General features: G+C 40.6%; 1 protein-coding gene across 2 annotated transcripts in view; it reads right to left on the reverse strand.

Annotated features, from left to right (window-relative positions):
• Positions 1–25,180, reverse strand: part of MAP2K4 (mitogen-activated protein kinase kinase 4) — a 78,134-nt gene that overhangs the window by 48,094 nt on the left and 4,860 nt on the right. The window contains exons 2-3 of one of the 2 annotated variants that reach the window (XM_040243330.1): positions 20,404–20,436; positions 738–840 (exon numbers count right to left, since the gene is read on the reverse strand). In XM_040243330.1, coding sequence (XP_040099264.1) covers positions 738–840; positions 20,404–20,436 — 136 coding nt within the window. The remainder of the gene's footprint in view (positions 1–737; positions 841–20,403; positions 20,437–25,180) is intronic. The other variant, XM_040243329.1, reaches the window with a different exon arrangement.

Here is a 25,180-nt window from a genome sequence, read left to right on the forward strand (position 1 = left end):
GTTCTCAATACTAGAAATGGGTGAAATTTTTTTCTTTCTGGACATGAGCAGAAGTGTAAACCTGCTGGCTCTGACCCTTCATGTTCCTGCCAGGTTTGAGGAGAAGACACTATTATTTAACACATCACTTCACTTCGATTCAAAGGTTTCTGTAAAATATTATTGTAATAAGATTGTTTTAAATTAACCAACATATTTTTAATACTTTTCAGTGAAGTGCTATTAATATAATGTCATGTCTATTTTTCAGTTTTTAAAGAATCACTAACACCTGCACAATGACATGCACGTGCTCTTTCCAGTTACTGTGACATGGAAACCTGCCGGGCACTAGGTATGTTCAGAACGGGAGCCAGCATTGTCACCTCGTGAGTGGGGGTGACTTGTGCACATCTCCAGAGGAGCGTTAAGCCTTCTGAATACTACTCACAACTCAACTGGAAATCCAGGAGGAGGGGTATTAACAATACTCTCCGTGTTCAATGAGAGAAATTAAAACACTATAAAAGTATCTCAATCTTCAGCTCTTTTCTTCAAGTAAAACTTTAGAAAGGAAAATTGTGTTTGCTTACTTCAGACTACAGGATCAACAGCTTTTCTAAGTCCAAATAGCAATATTTCAAATGGCCCATAAAGTAAGAGAAATAACAACCCCTCAACTTGCAAAAATTGATAAAATAACAATAACTTTAAAAGCTTTGAGTTGAGCCTTTTATTTGATTACCAGGAATACTCACATGTGTGGGTTTTGAACTCCTGCAGGATTGGGATTCAGAGTAAACCTTGCTGTAGATTTGAAAGGTGGATTTGCAAAATTCAACTTCAGTGCTTTGCGTTTACCTAAGAAATAACAAATAAAAAGTAAAAGTTTCAAGTACTATAAAACAGGTAGGATTCTGAGGGCGTAAGAAATTCACACCAAGACGTAGGAAATTTTGCTTTAACATATAGTTAATGTAATATTTTGAGAGGTGGCAAAGAATTTCTCAGAATTAAGAAAAAGTAAATAAAAATGATCCAACGTTGTTACTAACCACAAATCGCTCACTGTCTCCAAAAGAACAGAAAACAGTGCTCCGTGCTTTCAGTTTATATTGTTCAGAGGTGCTAAGACTTTTGAATGTAAAAATACCACTATAAAAATCATTCTCCTCGAGAGATATATTGAAAAATACTAAAATATCAGCACCTTTCCAGTGTTACAGTTTAATTCTTTAGTTTAATAAAAATCATTTCCCCTCAAATGTAATATGAACAACTGAGTGAAGAATATAAAGCATTTCACAACCATGATGCTAAAAACATCATGGAACGGTCAATTTCAAGTTAATAACACAGGCAAGCCAAACCATCATTTCTCTGAGGCAATTTATTTGGCTTGGGAAGGGAGAGATTATCAATGTTTTATATTATATTATTTTTTAAAAAGTCCTTTACAGAAAAGCCAGAAAATTCAGAAAAGATAAAAATATATAATATTATATATACACCTGTAAGTATATAGGGTTTTAAAAACTTGTATATACACTTAAAAGTCCAATTATCCCAAAATAATTGTTGTCTATTGCAGACTGTTTTCTACACAGAGGTTTCTTTTTCCCTCTACAATCAAAATCAGACCACAGGACTGATTTGCAACATGCTTTAGTCACAGATCCTATTTTTGTCTATGTCAATAAATCTTACAAAATCATTAGTGTAGGGGTTTACTATATGGAAATTTTGTAACAGAGTTGAGTTTTTCCTCATTTTTAGTACATCTTGGTTGCATGTACATATTAAGGATACATTTTACAACACTCATTTTTCACAATGTATCATACACGTATCTACCTATTCCAACAACATCTCTCCCATCCAAACCCCTTCCCGCCTCAGTGGATTCAGAAGAGGGGTTAGAGGGCTCAGCCCACTCGGCCCAGGGCTTTGAGGAGACTGGAAGGCTGAGAGCACCGCGCTGGCGGGCAGGACCACAGGGCAGGAGCACAGGGCTCCAATGGGACTCTAGCAGCGGCTCTCAGGGACATGCCTTGCTACAGGGTAACAGTGGTTCCTAAGGAGCCCACTGTCAGAAATAAGCAGTGTACAATGTGCATTTTCCACAGTAGTTGTCCTATTGGGTGCCTTTTAAAATAATAATAATAATAATTTTTAATTTGATTGCAAGTAGAGAAGGGATATTCAAACTACACATGCAAAAGATGTTTAAAAAGAAAAAAAACTTTTAAAAATTTAATAAAGACTTGGAAAATTCTTGCAATATAAAATCAAAAATTAACTATATAAGGACATCACACAAATCAAGAAAAAATACAAAAAAATGGCAAGGGTACGAAAAGTTACACAAAACTGAGAAAAAAATATGAAAGGTACTTAGTGACACCAAAAACAGTTAAAACTTTTGTTCATGTGAAACTGGAAAAGTTTAGAGGTTTTATTTTTGTACACATATATTTATCCTTTTAATGATAATATGGTGATCAGATGACCAGGTAAAAGAATCACTAGCAAAATACACTGTTGGTAGAAGAAAAACCTTTGGGAAGAGGTTCAGCAGCAAACAAGAAGCAGCTTTAAATGAGTAAGTTCTTTCATGTCCTACAAACCTGTCTTTAAGGAAGTTTTAAAGGTGGAGGACCATTCGCAGGCCCTGCTAGATTCTGAAATTGTTTGGGACTGTTTGCTCACTCCTTTCTGCCTTCAGTTTCCTCCCTTTTTGAATGAAAATCTCCCTAACGGTTATCCACTGCCTAACCTACCTCCGTAAATTTTTTGGAAGCAGATAATTCATCATCTAGTTACTAGGTTCACAGATGGAGAAGAAATTGGTGTCATGATGGATCATACTCTAGAGTCTCACCCATACCTGACTGAGATGCTTCCAATGATGAGATCTGGGACTGGTGAGCTGACAATGTCTAAACAAGGTCTGGACTTGAGCTGATTTTGTAATGAGCCAAGACTTCTGGGAAATGTTGAGGAGGGTGAATGTATTTCGCATGTGGGACAGATGTAATTACATAGGGACCAAAGGCAAATGGTAGTGGGCAGAAAAGGTGGCCCCCAAAATACCGGAATCTATGAATGCTACTTTATATGGAAAATTAAGAACCTGCGTGATCATAAATTTGAATTAGCTCAATGTTTACAAGCTCCCCAAATCAAAGGCTGAACACCACCTGTCATGTGTGTGTTTGAAAAAGACTGGTACATCACCCACATTCTCTGCAAGGTGAAAAAGTGATAAAAGATTAAACGCTAAGGACTATAAAAGAACATAGAATCACTGTGAAAACTATCCAGAGAAAGACACTAAAACTGGCCCTCTCTGCAAAAGCCCAATTTGACAGGACAGTAGCTAACCTTTGTAGGCAAATAAAACATGTTACTATAATTAAAACTTACTCAAACTGCGCTTTTGAAAATAAATATTTCTATATAATACACACACACACACACACACACACACAGATTCCTTTTCACACTGCGTTCACATTAAACAATAATAAATTAGGGTCCTTAAAGGACATTTACTATATAAATGAACACACACACAAGGAACAGAATGTGACTTAACGTACATAAATGAGATTTAAACACACTTAACTTCAGAAACATCTGCAGCTATCTTAAAAACAGTCCAAGTATATATTTTGATCTTTTACCGACAAAATACACTAAAGAGTTCTATAAAAGTTCAAAGTATCTATAAGCAACAATGACTCAGAGTCTGAGATTGAGTTACACGACCCGTTCTCAACAGTGCACCCCACATTTAAGAGGACAATGAACACCCCAGAAAGGCCATCAAAGGTGAGGTGATGGTAAGGTAGAAAGAGGCAGCTTCTGTAATACTTTAAGGGCTATTTCTGAATCTCTGTAGGCATGAGCCTTTTTGTTTGCTTGTTTAAGCATCTATTCCTCTATATTCATTCTCTAAGTAAGAAGCTTTCTTAGTTCTGATCTTTGTCTTTACCTCTCTTTCTCAAGGGCCCCAAAAAACTAAACTCTAAAGGCAACCTGTCACCATGTATTCAGATATTTTGACAAAACTACAAACAAACAGGATATTGGATCAATATGGATTTTTTCTTTCTATTGCCTGCAACAGGCAGAAAAGAGTATAAGGATACTATACTAGACATGGCTAGTGGAGATTTTTAGAAGCTAACAGGGATTAAAATAGCTTTACAAGTAATTTAAAGTCACTATCAAGAAAGACTATAAATTTGTGATTATAATCCTCCCTTTGGTAAGACTGTCACCAAATAATAAATTCCTAACCAATCAACAGAAATAAACAGACCCTCCCCTTTATCTGCAGTAGGATAGAAACAAGGCTGGTCAAACATCTTGTTTATATGGAAGGAGTTTCCCATAGAGAAGACTGCCTTTGTATACCTGAAATCCAAGTTCAGTGCCTGATATACAAAACAGGTTCACATGTTTACTGATCTGGGAATAAATCTGACAGAGACAGAACCAGACAACAAAAAGCGTGGGTTAAATCAGCTGGAATCAGTTTCTGCTGTTTGCACCCAGGAACCCTGACTGATAAGGAAAACAGTATGTGTCCTCAGCCAGCCATATTCCCAGAGCGCTGCTGTGTCCTTTAGGGCAAGGCTGTCTGATTTTTTTCATGCCATAATTTATATGACAATGAGGACATCTGTTCAATGCAGGGAGAAAATGAGAACCACAGCTGGCCCCGAAGCTGGCCGAGGTGGTTCAGCAGCCTCAAGCCCTACTCAAGCCGATCCAAGGACAGAGGGGTCAACCTTTCTGCATCACCCTTGAAATTCTGGTTTCAAAGTTCTGCCTTAAGAGGATGCCAGTGACATTTACACAACCTTTCCAGTATCATCACTCTACAATTTCTTCCTCACAGTTCTCATGGGAGGAGCATTCCCAAGCATGGGATCTTCAAGAATAATCAGAACGGCGATTCTGAAGCAGGAGGACCTGTCCAAGCATGTCCATACTCACTATGGCCCAGGAGTATCTTTTGCTCTAAATCTGACCACAGAACAACTCAGAATATTGCGGCTGAAAGGAAGACATCTTTCAGCTTTCAGATCTCTGAGGTTTCTGCAGTAGACTGTTACAGAAATAGCCACCAATGAACCACAGCTCCGTGTCCCTGCCGCTCTGCAACGTGACTCTGCTGCTCTTGCCATCACAGGTGGAATCTGTGTCCCCCCTCCTGAATCCAGGCAGGCCTGGGACGTGCCCTTGCCAGTTCCACTCTCACCCTCCTGCAGAGTTCCTGAGTCTGAACGGAAAGCGGATCAGTCAAGCTTCCTGGACGATGAAGGAGCACATGGAGCGAGAGGCCTGAAGGCCTGGCCAGTCCGGCTGAGCTGAAGCAGCCCCAGCAGACCAACGAGCTGAACGCAGACATGTGAGTAACAAACAGAATCATGAAGAATTAAACAGTTGCTGTTTTAAGCCGCTACTCACATGCCAGAGGAGCGGACAGAAATGATGGAAAGGTGATCAGATCAGTCTCTCTGGAGGAAGCACCCTGCCACCACAGGGGACTCCCCAGAACCAAGGCCAGGAGTGGGCGGGAACCTTAACTGCAACAGACAGAGCTCTCCTATCGTACTCCAGGAATACCAGCGGATGACCCACAGTTGTTCAGAGCGTCCACCAAGGAAGAGGGGAAAGAACTGCCTTACATTCTCATTTCTCCCTTGGCTCTGAGTAACCTCATCTGCAAAACAGAAAGAATATCCAGAGTAATTTTTCAAGTTATCTGTAATCACCGGAAAAGAGGAAGACAATTCCAACTATGCAACCTCAAACAACTTCAGAAATGAGGAAATAAAGTGGCAGACAAGAGTTTACTTTCATTCCCTTTTCTGCCTCCATTACTACCGTGACAAGTGCTCTCTCTTTTATCATGAACTCAAGAGAGTAAGAGAGCAAGGACATTGACTTGGAATCAGAAGAAATGGGCAACGTTGTCCATTCTAGGCTCGCGGTCCCAGGCATTCCAATAATTAAATGAGCCCCTATCAGCTAACATTATATTGCTTCCTCCTCCTCCAGAATTTGGTACATAAGGGTAAGTGAAGTCACTCAGTCATGTCCGACTCTTTGTGACCCCATGGACTATAGCCTATCAGGCTCCTCCGTCCATGGGATTTTCCAGGCAAGAGTGCTGGAGTGGATTGCCATTTCCTTCTCCAGGGGACTTTCCCGACCCAGGAAACGAACCCGGGTCTCCTGCATTGTTTACTGTGGGAGCCATCAGGGAAACCCACATAAGGGTAAGCAACATCCAAAAATCAGTAAGATCTCACTTAGAACTCTGAGCTCTCATCAATAAAACAAAACACTGTCACTCACCCATGCACGTAAGCATTCTGGAAACTGGACTGTGCTGAGTTTAAGAAACCAACAGCCCCTTCATCACATTTTAACCCTTGTGTGTGCCAGATGGATTTGGGGGAAGTCCAATGAAAGAAGTTATGGAGCCAAAGGTGCAGAAATGTCACACTTATATGCAAGCCAGTCTGCCAGGCAGAGGGGACAAAAGGACAAAGCAGTGACCTACCCACAAAGACTACTGTTTTTGGTATCCTGCCAAAATTAAAAGGGACTGTAGCGGGAGGAAGTTAAAGGGTAGGAATAGGGAAGGAAAGTACTTTTGCTATTGATATTAAGTGATATTAAGTGAGCACCAATAAAATACTGATGAAAATAAATAGAGAGCTATTTCTGTGGTCTAGTAATCCACACATCTGTAAAACCAAGACTACAAACTGTCCCTTACGTGTCGGAACTGCTGTGGTAAGGACTAACATAGGCCGGATGTCAATAGCCAGCAGACAAATGTAACTCCTCCAACTAAACTGGCCAAATCCTGATTAGTCCAAACTCCTCAAAAATACCCAGACAGACAGCCAGCCAATTCAGGAAGGCCCTCCCGGGATCAGCAGTACAGCACTCATGTCCAGGCTCTACTGAAACTCACAGGATTTGAGAAGCCTGTCCACACCACCATGCGGACAGAATCTTGGCTCTGGACCTCCACAGACCCAAGTTCTGCTGCGGGGACCCCGGGGTCACCGAGAGGCAAAGAGGGAAGCCCTCGGTCTCAACTGCAGAGCCTCAGTTAAAGCCACTGCCTTCTGCAATGACACACCAGGAGAGAGTACCGTATAAGGGCCTTACCAATCAATGACAGCAAATATCCCCATTAGAAAATACACAAACGGCACAAACAGGTAATTAACAAAAGAAAGAATACAAATAGAATAGAAATAGGCCATTAACATGAAAAAAAAATTTCAAATTCTAGTCATCCAAAAAAATAAAATTCAATTTTTGCCTTAAATACCACACAGAAATAGAGAGGCCTACTATCAAAGTTCACAAGGTATGACACGCAGCGGCCCCCAAGGGGCTCGACCACAGCTGTACTTTCACAGCTGCGTGTAGTCAGATGGTGTCCCTTACCCACCGCAGCTCCAGCAGTGCAGAAACTACTTCTCATGTGCCTCAGTGGCCTAAAAACTACACCAGACACATAAAGCCTCCACACCTCTTCAGTCAACAGACGAACACAGACAAGCGAAAGGACAGACAATGCACTGCCGTGGATGAATTACTAACTGGCTGTTTCCAGAGGGCGACACCTGGAGAACACCTCAAGATGTCCCGATGGCTAAGCCAGTAACTCCATTCCTGAGCATCCGTCCTTCAGGAGATTAAAGACTACACAAAGAAAGTTATCCAAAGAAAGCTATTTGTGTTAGATGAGTTACAAAATTATGGCACACCCATATTGGGAATACCACACTACCATCAAGAAAACACACCACAAAAGACTACTAAGATTAGAACGAACACTAATAGTTTAAGGGCTTTTTTTTCTCCTTTTAATCAGGCAATATGTAATGTGTCTAATAAACTATCATTTTAGTAAAGCACATGTGTATATAATTTATAATACACACTCTCCAGAACATCACTGGTAATTAATTATAGTGCTAAAATCATAGGTGATTTTTTAATTTTTTCTGCTTTTCTGTTTCAGTTTTTCTACACTAAGGGTTTTTTCTTTTCTTTTCTGTTTTAATTATAACCTCCTTGCTCCTGACACCAGAACTTTCTAAAAGCGACCTATCTATTCTCTAAACCTAATCTTGCTGAGGCCGAGAACAAGTTAAAAAAAATAGCCTTAAAAATACAAGTATGCAGACTTCCCTGGTGGTCCAATGATTGGGAATCAGCTAAATTAACAATATTTTAATCTCCAAGAGAACAGGAAACACTATCCAAAGCAATCCGCCCCCACCACAATGCTGTGCTCGGATGGCCGTCCCTAACAGTGTGAATTCCAGCTGCACACCTGTCTTGAAAGGGAGTGAAAGTGAAGTCGATCAGTCGTGTCCGACTCTTTGCGACCCGTGGACTGTAGCCCACCAAGCTCCTCTGTCCATGGGATTCTCCAGGCAAGAATACTGGAGTGGGTTGCCATCCAAACAGATGCAGAGCGATGGCAGCCGTGGCCGTCAGCACTCCTCTGCCCCAGCGTGGAGGGAGAGGCAGACGCGCTGAGCACTCTTGAGTCCCTCACGTGTCTCCAGCTTACTGGGGATCTCCTTTATGCCTTCGTCCTTCACGGTCCCCGTACAAAAGGCCTAGCCCACGACACACCTACACTACTTCCCTCCACAGAGAAGCTCGGTGGCCACACGCGCTTCGAACCCTGGTCAGGGAGGGGAATGTTCACGGCACACCAGGCAGTCACAGCTCCCAGCACCTTGTCCAGGCAGCAGAATACTTTAAGCCCACGTAATCCCCGAAACTCAGCCAAATCCACATGGCATTTTTGCTCTCAAGCCTCAAACGTGTGAACATACCAACAGGGGCCCCATGGAGACAAGTGAGACATAAATGCCGTGTTGATCAACTCCAACAAAACTTTCTACGCTGATGGTCAGAGAGCTCCCTTCTCCTGAGATGGGCAAGCCTCCCCATCAGACCCCTCAGGTTTCCCAAAGTCTGAAGTTACTGTCTCAGCATCCACCAACAACAGTCTGTTAGGATTTCTGGAAAACCATCCACAGTGGTCCTCCTCCTAGTGAGACAAGGCACATAATACGTAAACTTAGGAAAACTGTACCAAAAAGACTCACAGGGCTTATTTCAGTTTCCAACACCTTGAGGCCAGGCAGAAGCTTCCACCAGCCTCACCGTGGAGGCAGAGGTGCAGGTGTTCTCACAACAGCATGCCTGAGCTCTAACAGGGAACAAAGTGCCCTCTGGTCTTATATCACATTTATTTTTTTTGCGTGGCAAACCCACAACATCCTACCATCATTTTAACTTCCTACCACCTATAAATGACACAAGCACATTCACCATATTTTTTAATAATAGTCAGTAGTTTTCCAATCAGTGCTTCACACCTTTTTTTACAAGCACCACAGTGCTAGGAAGAGAACATGTGCATGACACAATGAAGGCAAAGCAAGGGCACTGACCTAGAGCTCCAGTGAGTGCTTCCAGGCCACAGGGCTAAGGAGGCGACCATTTCAGCCAACAGCAGGACCTCAACGGCAGCTCCTAAAAAACCAGATCTGACTTCTCCTTACAGAGCTTACCTAAAATAATACCATTAGTAGTTCAGTTCAGTTGCTCAGTTGTATCTGCCTCTTTGCAACCCCATGGACTGCAGCACACCAGGCTTCCCTGTCCCTCACCAACTCCTGGAGCTTGCTCAAACTCATGTCCATCGAGTTGGTGATACCATCCAATCATCTCATCCTCTGTCATCCCCTTCTCCTCCTGCCTTCAATCTTTTCCAGCATCAGGGTCTTTTCCAATGAGCCATTTCTTTGCATCAGGTGGCCAAAGTATTGGAGCTTCAGTATCAGTCCTTCCGATGAATATTCGGGACTTATTTCCTTTAGGACTGACTGGTTTGATTTCCTTGCAGTTCAAGGGACTCTCATGCAACATAGCCAGCCTTTTGTCAAATGTTAATTTCTTCCTTTATCTAATTTCTTTCCTTATCAACCTAAAATACTAATAAGGATTCCCACACAGTCATAAATAATTAACTCTTCTAAATTAATCCTATAAATTAGCAAGTAGATTAGGATAAAGGAAGCTGTTTCTTTTACAGACAATTTAGCATCACACTGGAGGTACCACTCAGTCCTAAGACAGGACATCTTGATCCTTTTCATAATAGAAAATCCAACTACCCACTGGCCAAAGAAACAGTGGATACCCACTCTTCCTTCCAGGTTAACTCCAGATTAGCCTGTCTAGAAACTGTACTGATTCAAAGCTATGCGTCTGCTGTATGCATGCGGTTTTGCTACAGACACTATCTGTGACGTATCAATATTTTTTTTTAAAAATGCATGTGATATTTGTCTGAGGCTCCTAGGACAGAGCTCCTACAACCCTTGGAATTTCCTAAGTAATAAACATCTTTTATTATTCATGACAAGCCTCCTTCCACTACATCAGGGTTTATGCTAATTAGGTGGAGGGTGGGGAGGGCGTACAGAACTTCAGGATGGGGGGTGCTGGTGTCCAGAAAAACCAGTCAAGTGATCAGAGGGTGATAACTTTCAGCCCCACCCACCAATCACCACAGAAGGGAGAGGGTGTGGAGACTGAGTTCAATTCCCAAAGGTCAACGATTTAATCAGTCATACCTTTGCAATGAAAGTTTCATAAAAACTCCCCAAAATTAGCTCTGAGCTTCCTGGTTGGCAAACACACAAAAGTGATAAAAGGATGATGCACCCAGAGAAGGCAGGGAAGCTATGCCCTCCTCTCTCTCTATCCCTTGCCCTATACCTCTGCTATTTGGCTCTTCCTGAGTTACACACGTTTATAATAAGTTGGTGAACATACGTAAAGTGTTTTCCTGAGTTCTGTGAGCTGTTCTAGCAAACAAGTGAACCCTGGCGGGGGGGTGGGGGGGTGGTGCTAAGGGAACCCTATAACATGCAGTCATCCAGGGAGAAGTGTGAGCAGCCTGGGCACCCCATTTGCAGCTGGATCTGAAGTCAGGGCCACTTTATGGGGCTGAACCCTTTAACCTGTGAGATGTGATGCTAACCCAAGGCAGACAGTGTCAGAACTGAGTTGCACAGTTGATGCTGGAAGACTGTGTAGGGTCAGAAAATACCTCAGTGTCAAAACGTGAAACGGTGAAAAGTGAGGAATATTAAGATTTTCTAAAGGCAAAAGAAGTTAACGTCAAGAAATAAATCTTTCCTTATTTTCATCAATATTTATAAACTGATATTTTTATGTTACCCAAACCTGTGAGCAAGCCTGAAGCCTGTGCCACCTAAAGCAGAAGGGACGCTATAGCTCAAGGATACTTTCTCTAATTCTAAAATATCATCCATAGTTGGGGGGAAGCCAAAAGCCCTACAACATATAATGTTAAACTAGTCCTCAAGAGAATATCTCAGTTATTATATAACAACCCCTTGCTTCTTCAGGGACACAGTCAACATCTGAACAAAAGCATTCTCACACTCAGAACCTACATACTCATATGGATGTCTTCTGACCACTGGAAATTAGATTTAGCACTCCGGTGACTTTTCATAACAGCACCTGCGTATCACAGGAACTCAAATATTTCTTGAATAAATGAATAATCCAAGCTCAAGTTTTGATTTAACACCCTTAGGGACAAACAGCTTCACTCAAACGTCTCGATTGGGGGTTTTATCCATACTTCCTGATAGACCTAATTTGTTGCTTCTTTGGTTCACACGAATCAAACGAAGCATAGCTAAAAGTTAGGTAGGTTCTCTGAAAAAGTCAGCCAGCAAACTTTAACTAAAGAAATGCACCTAACTGATACAACTTCATGACACAAGCATTAGTCATAATGCTTTAAAAAAACAACTGGCATTTATAACTGCCTTCAGTTGCAAGATTTGTGATCATCTTTTATACACTCAACCACCTTTTTGCATTTCAGTGCTGCATTACCCTAGACATCTGATGGAAGTTTCTCGGGTTTGTCATTCACAACTGTGCAAGATCAAAGCCATATCAGAACACCACCACAGGGAGACATTCATCCTGTAGTTACAAGATGGGTGACTGAACAGGGACAGTGACAGGTAAAAGCTGCTTAAGAAACTGTCATTAATGAAAGGTGAATAACGACACGTGTTGAACAAGCATAAACCAGTCACTGAGAAGGTGACTGCCAACTGGAACACAGGGTGTTCATGGCTTTTGTGGTTTTGTTTTTTTTTTAATATCTTGGATGAGAACTCCTATTTCCTTCTATTCTCACCAAACTGACTTTCGATGACTAATCCTGGTTCCCAAGTCCTGGGAAGGGAATGCCTGGAGGAGCTGAGCAGTCTAAGTGCTGAATATCAATTAATGAGCACAGCTGGCATAGGTTCAGAACTGATCTTAATTTGGCACAACTGGTCTCACATGCCCACTGGTTCCTCAACTTCACCAAAAAAAAAAAAAAAAGGACAAGAATTATTATTTTACATGGTTTTTTATTACCTATAGAGATTTAGAGATCTTTAAAAGTTGAAATGAACCCTGGTTAGGGAACAGATTAACTCACATTCCAGGGTAAGAAGAGACAGATGTCCAGTTCTAATTCTCTTAGAGTATAGAAAAGTGCAATTAGGGCGTGTGTACGTGCGTGTGCATATAGATGCATGTACCTCACATCCAGCAGCACTGGTGCAGTTAAGTCATACATGATCAGGGCAGTAACATGCATTCGACAATATGCCCCAAACACAAACTATTTGTTGGTTGAAGACAGCAACTATTTGCAGAAAACCACAAATGTTTAGAAACGCAAGTTAACCAGTCCCAAATGAAAGAATTAGTTTAGACGAAAACCACTGACGGCAGCCAGAAACATCAGCTGAAAGGCTGATGGGGAAGTTTACTCCACACGAATCACACTGACAGCACTGAAACCCGCTGATCAGTCCTAAGGAGAGTTGCAACCAGAAATCACGTGCCTCCTGGTGTGATGCAACAAAAAACACACAGCACCACCTATCAAGTGTTCTTGTCCAAAACCTGAAGCTCTGCATGATCAAAGCTTCTGTAGCTAACTATCAAGTAACAGGAAATGCAGGGCAACGAGGAACATGTGAAACACTACCAAAGGGATGTAATCAGTCAAGTCCAAAGTGTACAAAATACTACAAAATACATGACCCAAGCTTTTCAATGAATAAGTGGTGAGAAAAAAGAAGAGAAGATGGAGCTGCTTTAAGGAAATTTAAGAGACATATCAACCAAATGCAGTGTGGACCTTGTTAAGAGCTCAACTTGGAACAAATCAACTGTGAATAAGGCACCTGTAGGACATTTGAGGAAATCTGAACACTGAGTGGCTGTCTGATAATTCTGTTTTGTTTACTTAAGAGTGTGATAAGGCATTGAAGTTATAGGAGTCTAACCCTTATCACTTAGAAGATGTGTGACTGACACATCTGTGGATGAACTAACGATAATCAGAACTTGCTTGACAGTGTTTTAGTAGAGGGAAGAACAACAAATGCAGTAAAGTTGGCCATAAGTTTGTAACCAGTGATGCTATGTAATGGATACATGGGGTTTATTAGACTATTCTAAGTTGGAAAACATCTATCATCAAAAGTTTTTTAAAATTTAATGTTCTTTCTCCCACCTCTCATGACAAGAACGTAGGAGGGACATAAATCTATTGCTAAAAGCATCAACTGGTTTTCGAGAGCCTGTACGCAAGTCTGTCTTCAAGCAGCGCACGGCTGCACCTATCACCGCCACCGTGGTGGAACAGGCCCAGTCTCCTGACCTACGCATCTCTGTCAGCTGTTCTGCAAACAAGCTGCCTCACAACCCCACCCAAAGCACTCCACACTCTGCATCTGTCTAGGTCAGAATTTAGAGTTTTCATTGGCCATTTCTTCCCTAGTGGTAGACCCCTCTGCCCCTTCATTTAGGGCCGCAAGAAGGAATCCCTCCACTTAATGTTTAGTCAGACTTGATCATTTTCAACTGAAGACCCCTCAAAAGCCATCTGAGTTAAAGCATCATTCCTATGAGTGCACACTGCTTTCTTTCAAGAGTCAATAAAATGGTATGGTTTACAGCATGTAACCTGTGACCAGGCCAGCGTCACAAAGTCGGCCACTCTGTAGCTGCATGACTTTGGAAAATGCCCTTCACGTTTCTGGGCTTCAGTCTCATCTATGCACCTACTTCATAAGATTGTTGGAAGAAACGGTGTTAATAACGTAGATAATTGAAAGTGATAGAGAAGATTAGGTAAGGGAAATAAAAATCTAAGAACAGGGTTTTGCAAGCACTAAGTGAGAGTTACCTATTGCTGTTATTTAGTTCTACCACGTGGTCTGCCTCTACATGTGCAATTTCTCAAAGAACATAAGCTTCTTCAGAGTAGGATCAAGATTTAATCCATCTTTAAAGACAGCGGTGCCTCTCACCACTAGTGGCGTATACATATTTATTAAATGTTACACCATGCCTCTGTTTATTTGACCTTTTTAAGAGGTTCTCTAAAGAGGAGTAAATATGTATACATTTCATTTTCATTTCTGAGTAATATTCACTGAATTCTACCTAATGAAAGATGAATACCAACATGGCCCCTGCAAATTTCCTCTGGAACATGGTTTCATCTAGACACTTGTGTCTGGATTTTCAAAGCACTCAAAGTCATGCAGTAAGAATTCAAGTATTTACTGAACCTGGTTTAAAAACCATCACCCTAAATTTATAAGCTAAATTGAAAGTCACTTTGATTAACTGGAGAATCAGTTGGAAATACTTTCTGGAAACTTCTCTTAAAAGTCTTGTCGAATATCCTCTCACTGCTCAGAGTAAAGCTGGACTGGAAGATGAAGGGAGCCTTCCTGCAGTGTGACTTCCTGCAGTGTGGGAGAGCCACCCATTTTTTTCTCATTCAAAAACACACATTTCTCCAAATGATTTTTAAGGTGCAATAGGTATTTGAAACCTTTCTTCTTCTAGCAACAAAACCATTTTCAGGAAGAAGTAATGTTCCCATCACTCCCAAGACCAGAGATAATTAGGTAACAGTCCCCTTGGAATGGTAATTGGTTTAAAGGGAACATGTGAAGTTGACTCTGCCAAGACTACAATTCATGGGATTCAATAAGTATAAAAATAGTTTCTAAGCAGAAGGGCTTTCCATTGACAGTTTATCAGGGTCCACAAAGATAGTGATGAATAGAATAGATGTTTAGTCCTAAGGACTTGTGGCAAATCCTACAAAAGTCTCATTTTTCAACTAACTTCAGCATATATGTATATTTAAATAACCCATGTTAACCTCCAATCGAAGCAAATGTGGTCATTCTGTTTCTTAGGATGGCTGAGTTTAATAAATTTCAAGCAATAAAATTTTTGTCATTGGGTGTAGATTTTTGCTACATAAAGTGGGAAATTAGAAGTTTAATAATCAAGCGACCTAAGCTCTTAGTTCTAAATGCAGGAGAGCTTGATCCTTTCTGCACTGCTCACCTGTTCTCTACACCCCACCTCCGACAAAGTCAAATACTCTGCTGAGGGAAACATCATCTTTCACAGAACTTACTAAGTCAGTAAACTTACAAACGACTTCCTCAAACTTCTGGGAAGACTCACAAAACATCCTTTCTCCTCTTCATTGGCTCATTCTTATTATTACCAATTTAAAAACAATCCAGGGTACTTATTCAAAAGAATAGTTTCACAATGAAAGGAAAATCTCTCATTAGGATATCGCCATTTCCCCCCAAATACTGAGCTGTGCAGTGTTATCCAAAGCAATCAATACCTGTAATCTAATTTCTACTACTGACTTCAAGGATAACAGTCAGCTCTGGAACATGAAATTTTCTAAATAAACATCTTGTTGCTATGCAAACATTCTCAAGGAAAACAATTTTTTAAAGCCACTAAATCTTTTCAGAGCTACGGAAAGTACAAAAGGCAAAGGTACAGAAGCTCAACACCCAGAAGTTGTCTTCAGCCATCAAGAATTCTCCAGAAATACACTGCTGAAAATACACTGCAGCACATGGTGGGGAAAAAGAGCTAAAGTGCTCTTGTGTGAAATTATTTTCCAGATTCCCAACTGCTCTCACTTTGATTGGCATAGGATTCTATTAGGTGTTTTATGAGGAAAATCCCAATGCCCTCAGGTCTTAAAATTCTCATAGAAATAAAAAAATCAAAATGCGGACACATGGAGGTAAATTTAACACTCACAAAACCATATCTCAAAAACTTTGTTTCGAGCAAATCTCCTGCTCTCCCCCATCCAAAGAAAAACTGGTTTTATAAAGCAAGGCAAATCACATTCTAAAGAACTATGTTTACAAGTTAGCTCATTACAGTCACTGAGATATCAAACTTGCTCATAAATCACATAAACATATTTACAAGTACAAAATCATTATCTCCAAACGATAAATGATGAACTAATCAACCTTCTAAATGTAGGAGCTCTACATCGGAAAGAAGTATTTTCCCCTGATGTAGTCTTACATTCAGACTTTAGAAAAATTCAATAATCCAACAGTGTTAAAAAGAAATATTAACACTGTTGTCTCAAATAATAACTTTATTTATCTTAAGATAAATAAGATAATATATATTCTTATATATATTTAAAAAAACAAATAAGGGCAGAAACTATAATTGATCAAAGATCATGAGGTATAACGTGGATTTTTATTAAATTTCTATAAAAATCTAGTTCCAAAATTAAATATGCAATCTCACACGTGTGTGTGTGTTATAAACCTACACACACATCACCAATAAAACTCCACTAACTTTTAACAGGCAACTGTAATAAACTACTGGAATAGTGATATAGCAATACAAAAAAAAAACAAACTATGTGTAAGTCAAACAATGGGGAAAAATTAATCCTTCAGAGCTTCCATTAGTCATCAGAACCATCTTACAATAAGTCTTTCTGATTGGTGATGGAGAATTGAACACTGAAGCAGCATTCACACTTAGTGGACTTTTAACAAAATGTACTTGTGTTCTCTGCACTCCATTCCCTCCTTCAACTACTGTCTGCTATATAATTATTTTTAATGAATTAAATTATAGTTTTTCTGACCATTTGAAACACCTTCAGAATGAAACTGGAGATTCTGGCACTAGAGTATACCCTAATAAGTAAGAAAATGCTGCTTTGGTGATTTCAAGCCCTTCATTTGCAAAGAAATGAGTGGCTACTTTTAACATACAGTTAATGGCTATGTTCCAGAGCAAACTGGAAGACTGATTTTCTGCAAGCATTACCAAACTGCACTTATAAATTTTAAGTTACGCAGATCACGGGACCAGTCTTGGGTAAAAGTGTTCACAGATGTCAACAGCTGGAAACTTACCCTAAAACACAGGTACCAACTGTACAGAAACAAGAGCTGTCAACTTAGAGCTGGCCTCCACGCCACCATCCCTGCTCCCACCCTCCCTTTCCTCAAGACGTCCTCTGAGGCCCGAGCCCACAGAGACGGTTCTGCCTGACGCCACGACAGGCCAGGCCGCTGCAGGACCTCTGAGCTGTGGTCTCCCACCAGGAAGGCAGCTACCAGGGGACTCCACAGAAGCCCTCATGCTGCTTCTCTCTCCTGATAGAACAGTGGAAGCAAAGGTGCCCAGGACACAGCGGCTCCACTGCACTAAGAAGAGCCCGCCAGGGGCAGGGACCGGTTCTATTCACTGCTGCCCCATTAATCTCCATCGCTGGATGAAGCCTCAGTGTCCAACATGTGCTCTGTGAATGAATGCACAAAACTGTGCTTGCGTGCGTGCTAATGTCATTTCAGCTGTGTCTGACTCTTTGTGACCCCATGGACTATAGCCCACCATGCTCCTCTGTCCATGGGATTTCTCAGGCAGAATACTGGAGTGGGTTGCCGTTTCTTTCTCCAGGGGATCTTCCTGACCCAGGGATCGAACCTGAGTCTCCCATGGCTCCTGCACTGCAAGGTGGGTTGTTTACCACTGAGCCACCGGGGAGTCTCAAAAGCCGGAAAACTGAAAGGAGGCCTCCCCAACAGAGACGGAGAAACAGAAAGGGAGAGCGCAGTCAGCGTGAAGAAGTGGGGAGAGCAACCAAAGGTGGCAGAGACACACTTCCTAGTCGGGTTCTGTCGCTACAGCAAAGCGTGCAACACCTCAAACCTGGTATTTCCATAGCAAATGGAAAGAGAGAGCACCGCACCATCTCGACAGTCTGAAGGCATCTTACCTAAAGAGCTTTATAGTCACTATATACACAATTTAAACTTAATACAATCAATATTTCTCATATTGTAGACTATTCTCTATAGTCCACAAAAGGACTGAGAAAAAAGCAACAGTGTAAATGCAATTCTAAATTTTTTAAATGGCAACATTTTTCTTAAATTAGATTTTATGTCCATACATAAAAATTTTAAAATTACATCAAATATTAGAACAATGTTTTATGTTAAAATATAACTGAAAGCTAAAAACTGTCGCAGTAAATGTGTCATATACATTTAAAACATAGCATAAATTAGAAGCTGTAACTTCATTACATGGAGGTATGTATCGTATGTGTAGGTTCCCTATAAGCAGGAAATCATGTACCATTTTTAGTTTAAGATAAGACAAGGATGACAATATGGACCAATTAAAAAATTTTTATCCTAGGGTCTAGCATACTCTATTACTCATTACGGATTTATATCATGGGGAAACCATTCAAGAAATAAATTTTTGTTAACCACTTTTCCAAGGAAGTCATAATGTTCATTCCATTGACTTCCCTGATAGCTCAGTTGGTAAAGAATCCACCTGCAATGCAGGAGAACCCAGTTCAATTCCTGGGTTGGGAAGATCCACTGGAGAAGGGTTAGGCTACCCACTGCAGTATTCTTGGGCTTCTCTTGTGACTCAGCTAGTAAAGAATATGCCCGCAATGCAGGAGACCTGGGTTCAATCCTGGGGTTGGGAAGATCCCCTGGAGAAGGGAAAGGCTACCCACTCCAGTATTCTGGCCTGGAAAATTCCATGGACTGTATGGTCCACAGGGTCACAAAGATTTGGACATGACTGAGTGACTTTCACTCACTCATTTCCAGCAGAAAGTTTTAAAACAGCAGAAATGTTTTCTCCAGGTTAAAGTGTTTCGTTTGAACTAACTTAAAAATGATACATATCAGAGGATCTAAAATGTACAGCATGGTGGCTATAGCTAAAACAGAGTATTATATACTTGAAAGCTGCTAAGACAGTAAATCTTAAAGATTCTCACTCTTAGTTACCAGAGGTGATGGAGGTGTTAACTAACCCTACTGTGGTAATCACTTCACAATATGTAAGTGCATCAGACCATCATGCATGTACCTTAAACTCACACAGTGACATGTATCAATTACATCTCATAAAGCTGGAGGAAAGAGAACAGTGTATATAAAAAAGTAGTCATGGAGTTCCCTGGTTGCCCAGTGGTTAAGGACTCCACACTTTCACGGCCAGGTCCTGGGTTCAACCCAGGAACTGATTCAATTAGGGAACTGATATCCTGGCAAATGGCATAGCCAAAAAGTGAAAAAAAGCACGATTGTTATTCTTCTCCACTCTATGAAACAACAAGCAGAAGATGAACACATTTTATTGGGGAATATATGTGTGGTAACTAAAGAACAGTCTTCTTGAATTGGGACTTTTTTATAATGCATTTTATACAAATGACATTTACGTTTAAAATTTATTTGTTTTAGCTTTAGAAATTTTGCTTTCCTATAGAAAACCTATTCTGTAGTCTATGAAGACTGGTGCTCTAATATACAACCCTGGTCTATTTTGAGGGGAGTGGAAAGGAAAAAGAAAAAAAGCTTTGTTTTTAAAGAAAAAAATTTAAAAGTCATTAAATGCATGCTTTAAAATAAGTCAACTTTAAAGCATGAAGTCTCAGAGTAGTTATACTATATACTTTTTTGCACTGCAATCGTAAAAGTGAACTTTCTTCAACTTGTGATTTAAATTGGCTAAGTCCAAATATCTATATACATCTTTCTATACAACTATATACTATGAACGTATATCTTGCTAAATCTAGTATATCTGTCTATATCTATATGTCTCTTTCTATACTTATATACATTTGAATACCTACCTATGTTTCTCCTAGGTCAATCCAAGTGAAAGCAAGAACAATTTACAATCAAGAATATAACACAGATTTTTTTTTTTTTTTTAATTTGGGAAACTAATGAAAAATGGAAGCTCTTTCAAAGTAAAACTGCTATGGTTGGTTAGTTGAAACAATAGTGGACACATTCCCAATACCAAGATGGATATGAAAAAAGTAAGTAGCATAATATCATAAAACTTGTAGCTTACTTTGTGCCTTTTCACAGAAGTTTATCTGAAAGCCTAAAGTAAAAGAGATAAGTTCCAGTTCATTTACTGTAAATCAAACAAACCAAAATTAGAACATGACATTGCATTTGTATATTACATTCAAGAACAGTTCAAAGCACATAACCTCCACCATCACAGAGATAACTATAACACATGGGCTTTCCTTAAAAACTCAGCTTTCTGATGTAGATGTACTTTTATAATTATATGGAACTGAAATCAAGTTCAAATTATAAGAGTTACATTGTCTTTACCCTTACTTTTCACATCTATTCAATAAAAAGAATAGCTATTAGCCCTTAGAAGTTAATAGTGACTTTTAAGACAGTTTTGTTGATTTTTTCAATCTACAAGTTCAGAACATATCACATTTTATTAACTCAAGTTACAAACTTGAAACTATTTGATTACTACCCCTGATTCGAAAGCTTTGGTAGTTGATAAATTGTAAAAGCTAAACACACAGAGCAACATTCTGCCAATGAGCTAACTTCAAATGATAACACAGTGAACTACTAAAGAGGTGATGAAATTTTCTAAAGTAGGCCTGAAAAAAGACCATGTCCCTAGGACTATAGGAGCTATAGGAAGAAAACTTGTGACTTCTCCTCAGATACATGAACATATTTCCAAATTCAGTTAGGTCTGGTTATACCTTCCACACACATTTATATAAATGTAATTCTGTAAAATGCACCCAGTCAAATAAGCTGTTCAAAACAAAAGCCTTCCAAAATACAAATGAATATGTATTCATTTGCCCTCACAGTCTATTGGGTGAATTTTCAGTCTTCTTAGTGGTCTACCTATACCTCTGTTTTTTATTGCTTTGGGGAACAAAATGGAGAAATCAAATTTAGAATGAGTTTTGCTCAAATGTACTTATACAAATTCAATCAAAATTTGTAGAAATAAGAACCAGGACAAAAAAGGATTATCTCTCCCATCCAGCTATCAAAATTCTTAGGATTTTAAGTTATAGGACTTCCCTGAGAGCACAGTGGGTAGGAGATGGCCTGCCAATGCAGGAGACACGGGTTTGATCCCTGGTCCAGGAAGACCCCACATGCTTTAGAGCAACTGAGCCCACACACCATAATTAATGAGCCCCGTGTACTTTAGGACCGCATGCCGTAACTACTGAAACCCACACATCTTAAGTAAGAGTCTAGAAACACTCTTCAAGAAGAGGGAGGGGCCGGGAAGGATTCTGTGGGTCTTATGAACCTAAGCAACTAAAAGCCAGCCAGCATCCCACCAGGCACAAGTCAGGAGGAATAGGAGCTGGCAGCAGGCGTTCTGGAAGCAAGTGGAAAAGGAACAGGGAGGAGCTCAGAGGCCCGTCTCCCACCCTCACCACTGGAAGAGGGAGGGGGAAGTTCACCTGCAGACTGGAGAGGAAGCTGGTAAAACACTGAAACATCTGATAGTTACTATTCTCTTGTCAGCACTGAATACAGTCAGTAGTTGCTACTAGGTAGCAAAAATAAAAGGGGAGAAAAGAGGTGAGCTGAACAGCAATAGGAATGGGCAAAGGAGCAGGAAAAATAAATCTGAAAGGTATGTGAAGAAGAATGAGAAGGATCTGTATGGTTGTATTAAAAATAAGTCACAGGGCAAAAGTATAACAAATAGGAAAAAATTTAAGGCAAATGTAACTGGGAATGTTAGAAATGTCACCAGTTACTCCCCAAACACATTAGAAGTTAAGCCTTTTAAATGCTAGAAAGTTCTCAAAACTTGGAAGTCCTGTAATCAGTACAAAATCCATGCATGTAACTAACAACAGAGAGGGTAGACTTCTTGAAGTAAAACTACAGACTAACCTAGTTATGGATGAAGTGACCAAGTGAACAGACTCTAAGGACTCATACCTACTTCCCTCTCTGCATTATTCTTCATTCAGAAAAGATCTGCTAACTGATCTGGGGTTCAGGGGCAAGCACGGGCTAAAGAAACTGGAACAGAACGACCTGCCTTTTCCTTGAAGTTCCATGTCATCTTACCGATAAACTCAGATAAAAAGTTATTAGCTACATCTTTCTAGACCTCTAAGACTACACATACATAACATACATGTATACATATACAACACATATATACACATACACATATGTAGAGAGAATCTATATATAGAGAGATTATTAAAAAAAAAAAAAAAACATGGAGAAGAACCTGCCAAGGTCAGAGAACTGGTGCTTACAGCACAGTACAGATGGAGGAAAGTTTATGATGTTCACTGGGCAAGGCGGGGCCAAGGGAGCCACCATCAACTTTGTGAAAGAGAAAGATTGTGAGAAAGAAATGGGGAGGAAAACTTCCAATATCCTCAGCTTAAGCAAATTCGCGATTGTTGTGCTAAGTCACTTCAGTCGTGTCCGACTCTCTGCAACCCCATAGACAGCAGCCCACCAGGCTCCCCTGTCCCTGGGATTCTCCAGGCAAGAACACTGGCATGGGTTGCCATTTCCTTCTCCAATGCATGAAAGTAAAAGGTGAAAGTGAAGTCGCTCAGTCGTGTCCGACTCTTTGCGACCCCATGGACTGCAGCCTACCGGGCTCCTCCGTCCATAGGATTTTCCAGGCAAGAGTACTGGAGTGGGGTGCCACTGCCTTCTTCCACGTTTGTTGTAATTATCCTATTAATATTCATTCACATATATTCAATTCTTGAGGTCTCACTTGTCTCACAAATTACGTCTAAATTCTGTCTTTCCATGCACATACTCTGAGCCCTGCATCTCCAAGAGTAGCAGCTGAATCCACTTGCTAGTAACAGGTTATATTTTCAAATCTTAGGTGCTGCACTCTTTAACTTAGTATCTATACCCGGGGCCTTAATTTTACTTGATCTCCTGCTTCAAATTTGAGTCCTTTTCATTTTATCTGGCCCCAATCAAGTTTCTTTTCACCAAATCTCAGACATCCAAGAATAAAACATAGAGCTACACAGGACAGGGTGCTAGTAAGCCCACAAAAGAGATGAAGGTGGGGGGGTTTCCTCTCCGTTTTCTCACCAGGCTTCTCCTGCACGTTCCCTTCATTCTCACCCTCTAGCCCCAATCCTGAGAGCCCTTAACTGGCCATAACTGGAAACCTACAATTTACTGTACTTACCAGATAAAGTGAGCTTGTCTGCAACACTTAAAAGGCTGTTTAGGATGTATATAAGTGTACAGTAAAACCAAAGGCATAATGGTATTTGAGAAAGTAGAAAACAAAATGAAGAATGTCAGACCCAGGTTCTAGTTCCAACTGTGAAACTCAAACAAGTCATCTCACTTGAGCCCCAGTTTCCTCATTTATATATACGATTAACAATAACATCAAGAGATCTCAGAATTTGAAACAGCATGCCCACAGGTAAAGCTGCATGTCAAATGGCCCTCGTGGGCCACAGCAACCATCCCCCATTGTCTTCATCTGGGCGAGGGTACAATGGGTGGGGAGGGGGTGGGTAGGGCAGGGGTCTACGTAGTTGCCCACCTCCTCAGGAGCACCTTATGGTTTCCAGACACCCTAATTCTAGAAATGCTGAAAAGGGATGATGACTACAGTATGAAGCCAACCTGACACAAAGAAAATCACAGCTGCCTGCTTCCCGGGTCAGGCCACAGACCAAGCGCCCAAACCCTCCTTCTACACAGCCGAAGACGCCAGCAGTGGGTCTCCTTGCAACTCCAACCTCAGAATTCTGGCGCATGTCTTCAACTGTCAAGTCACTCACGGTACACCACGGCGGCTGTAACATCTAAGCACCTATCTAAGCCTATCCAGACCTTGTATTTTCAATGTACTTAGACAGAGTTCCACAGATTTCCTGCTGGGTTACTTCCTTGAGTTTTCCTGACTTCACCTTTCTCAAACTGCAAAGGAACCCACCTTAACAGAGTAACTCCAGGTTATCTGCATCATTTAGAACTAGTCACTCACGATTAACATTCAGGATCTCATCAGTCCCCATATGCCCAGTTCCTTTCCTCCCTGTGGCTGGTGACTACCTTACTGACTCCAGTTTTGTAACTAAGCACTGAAATACCATCTCACCTCATGCTAGGAAGCCTAGGAAAGAAGAACAAAGGCTGCCTGTCACCAGGTGGATTAAAACCCACTTTCACCAGGGCAAATCCCTCAGTTTAAATGTCTGTTCCCTTATCTAAAAAAGGGGACCATACCTACCTACCCTTAAAGAGAGCTTATGGCCATCAACTTAAGTAAAGACAGTGGAAAAAGAGCTGTGATAACTATTAGTTTCCCTTCCTGACTTTAAATCTGAATTATACTGCCTCAGATTTTATCACGTGGGCTGTCCAGATCTCCAAGTGATAGAGATCCATCTGAATTATGTGCGATGGAGTTGATCTGATTTCCAGACCCCTAAAAATAAGAAAAACTCTATGGGCCCAAGTCAATTCAAGCTTCTCAAATCAGGTAACAGAAACAGAACAGGAAAAGAGAAATTTACAAAAAAAGAAACATAACTTAAAATACAGGGTTCTCTAATACACCACTTTAAACAAGTGTCAATATACACTCTGATAAGGGACATTAAGGAAAACATGAGAAAATAAGTATCTTGAGAGCATTATGTTTTTCTACTTTCTTAAATTTAATACTAGGGTTACTCTCCTTTTTAAGGAACATAGAGAAACACATCACATGCTTTGAGGGGGCACCAATTTCCTGAACTGAGTTTTATTTTTCAGGTCATGTCAAATAAACGGTGAGAGAAGTGTGTTCCAACACACTAGGAAAG

The sequence above is a fragment of the Oryx dammah genome, unplaced genomic scaffold, assembly GCF_014754425.2.
Source record: "Oryx dammah isolate SB20612 unplaced genomic scaffold, SCBI_Odam_1.1 HiC_scaffold_8, whole genome shotgun sequence".
NCBI classification, from domain to species: domain Eukaryota; kingdom Metazoa; phylum Chordata; class Mammalia; order Artiodactyla; family Bovidae; genus Oryx; species Oryx dammah.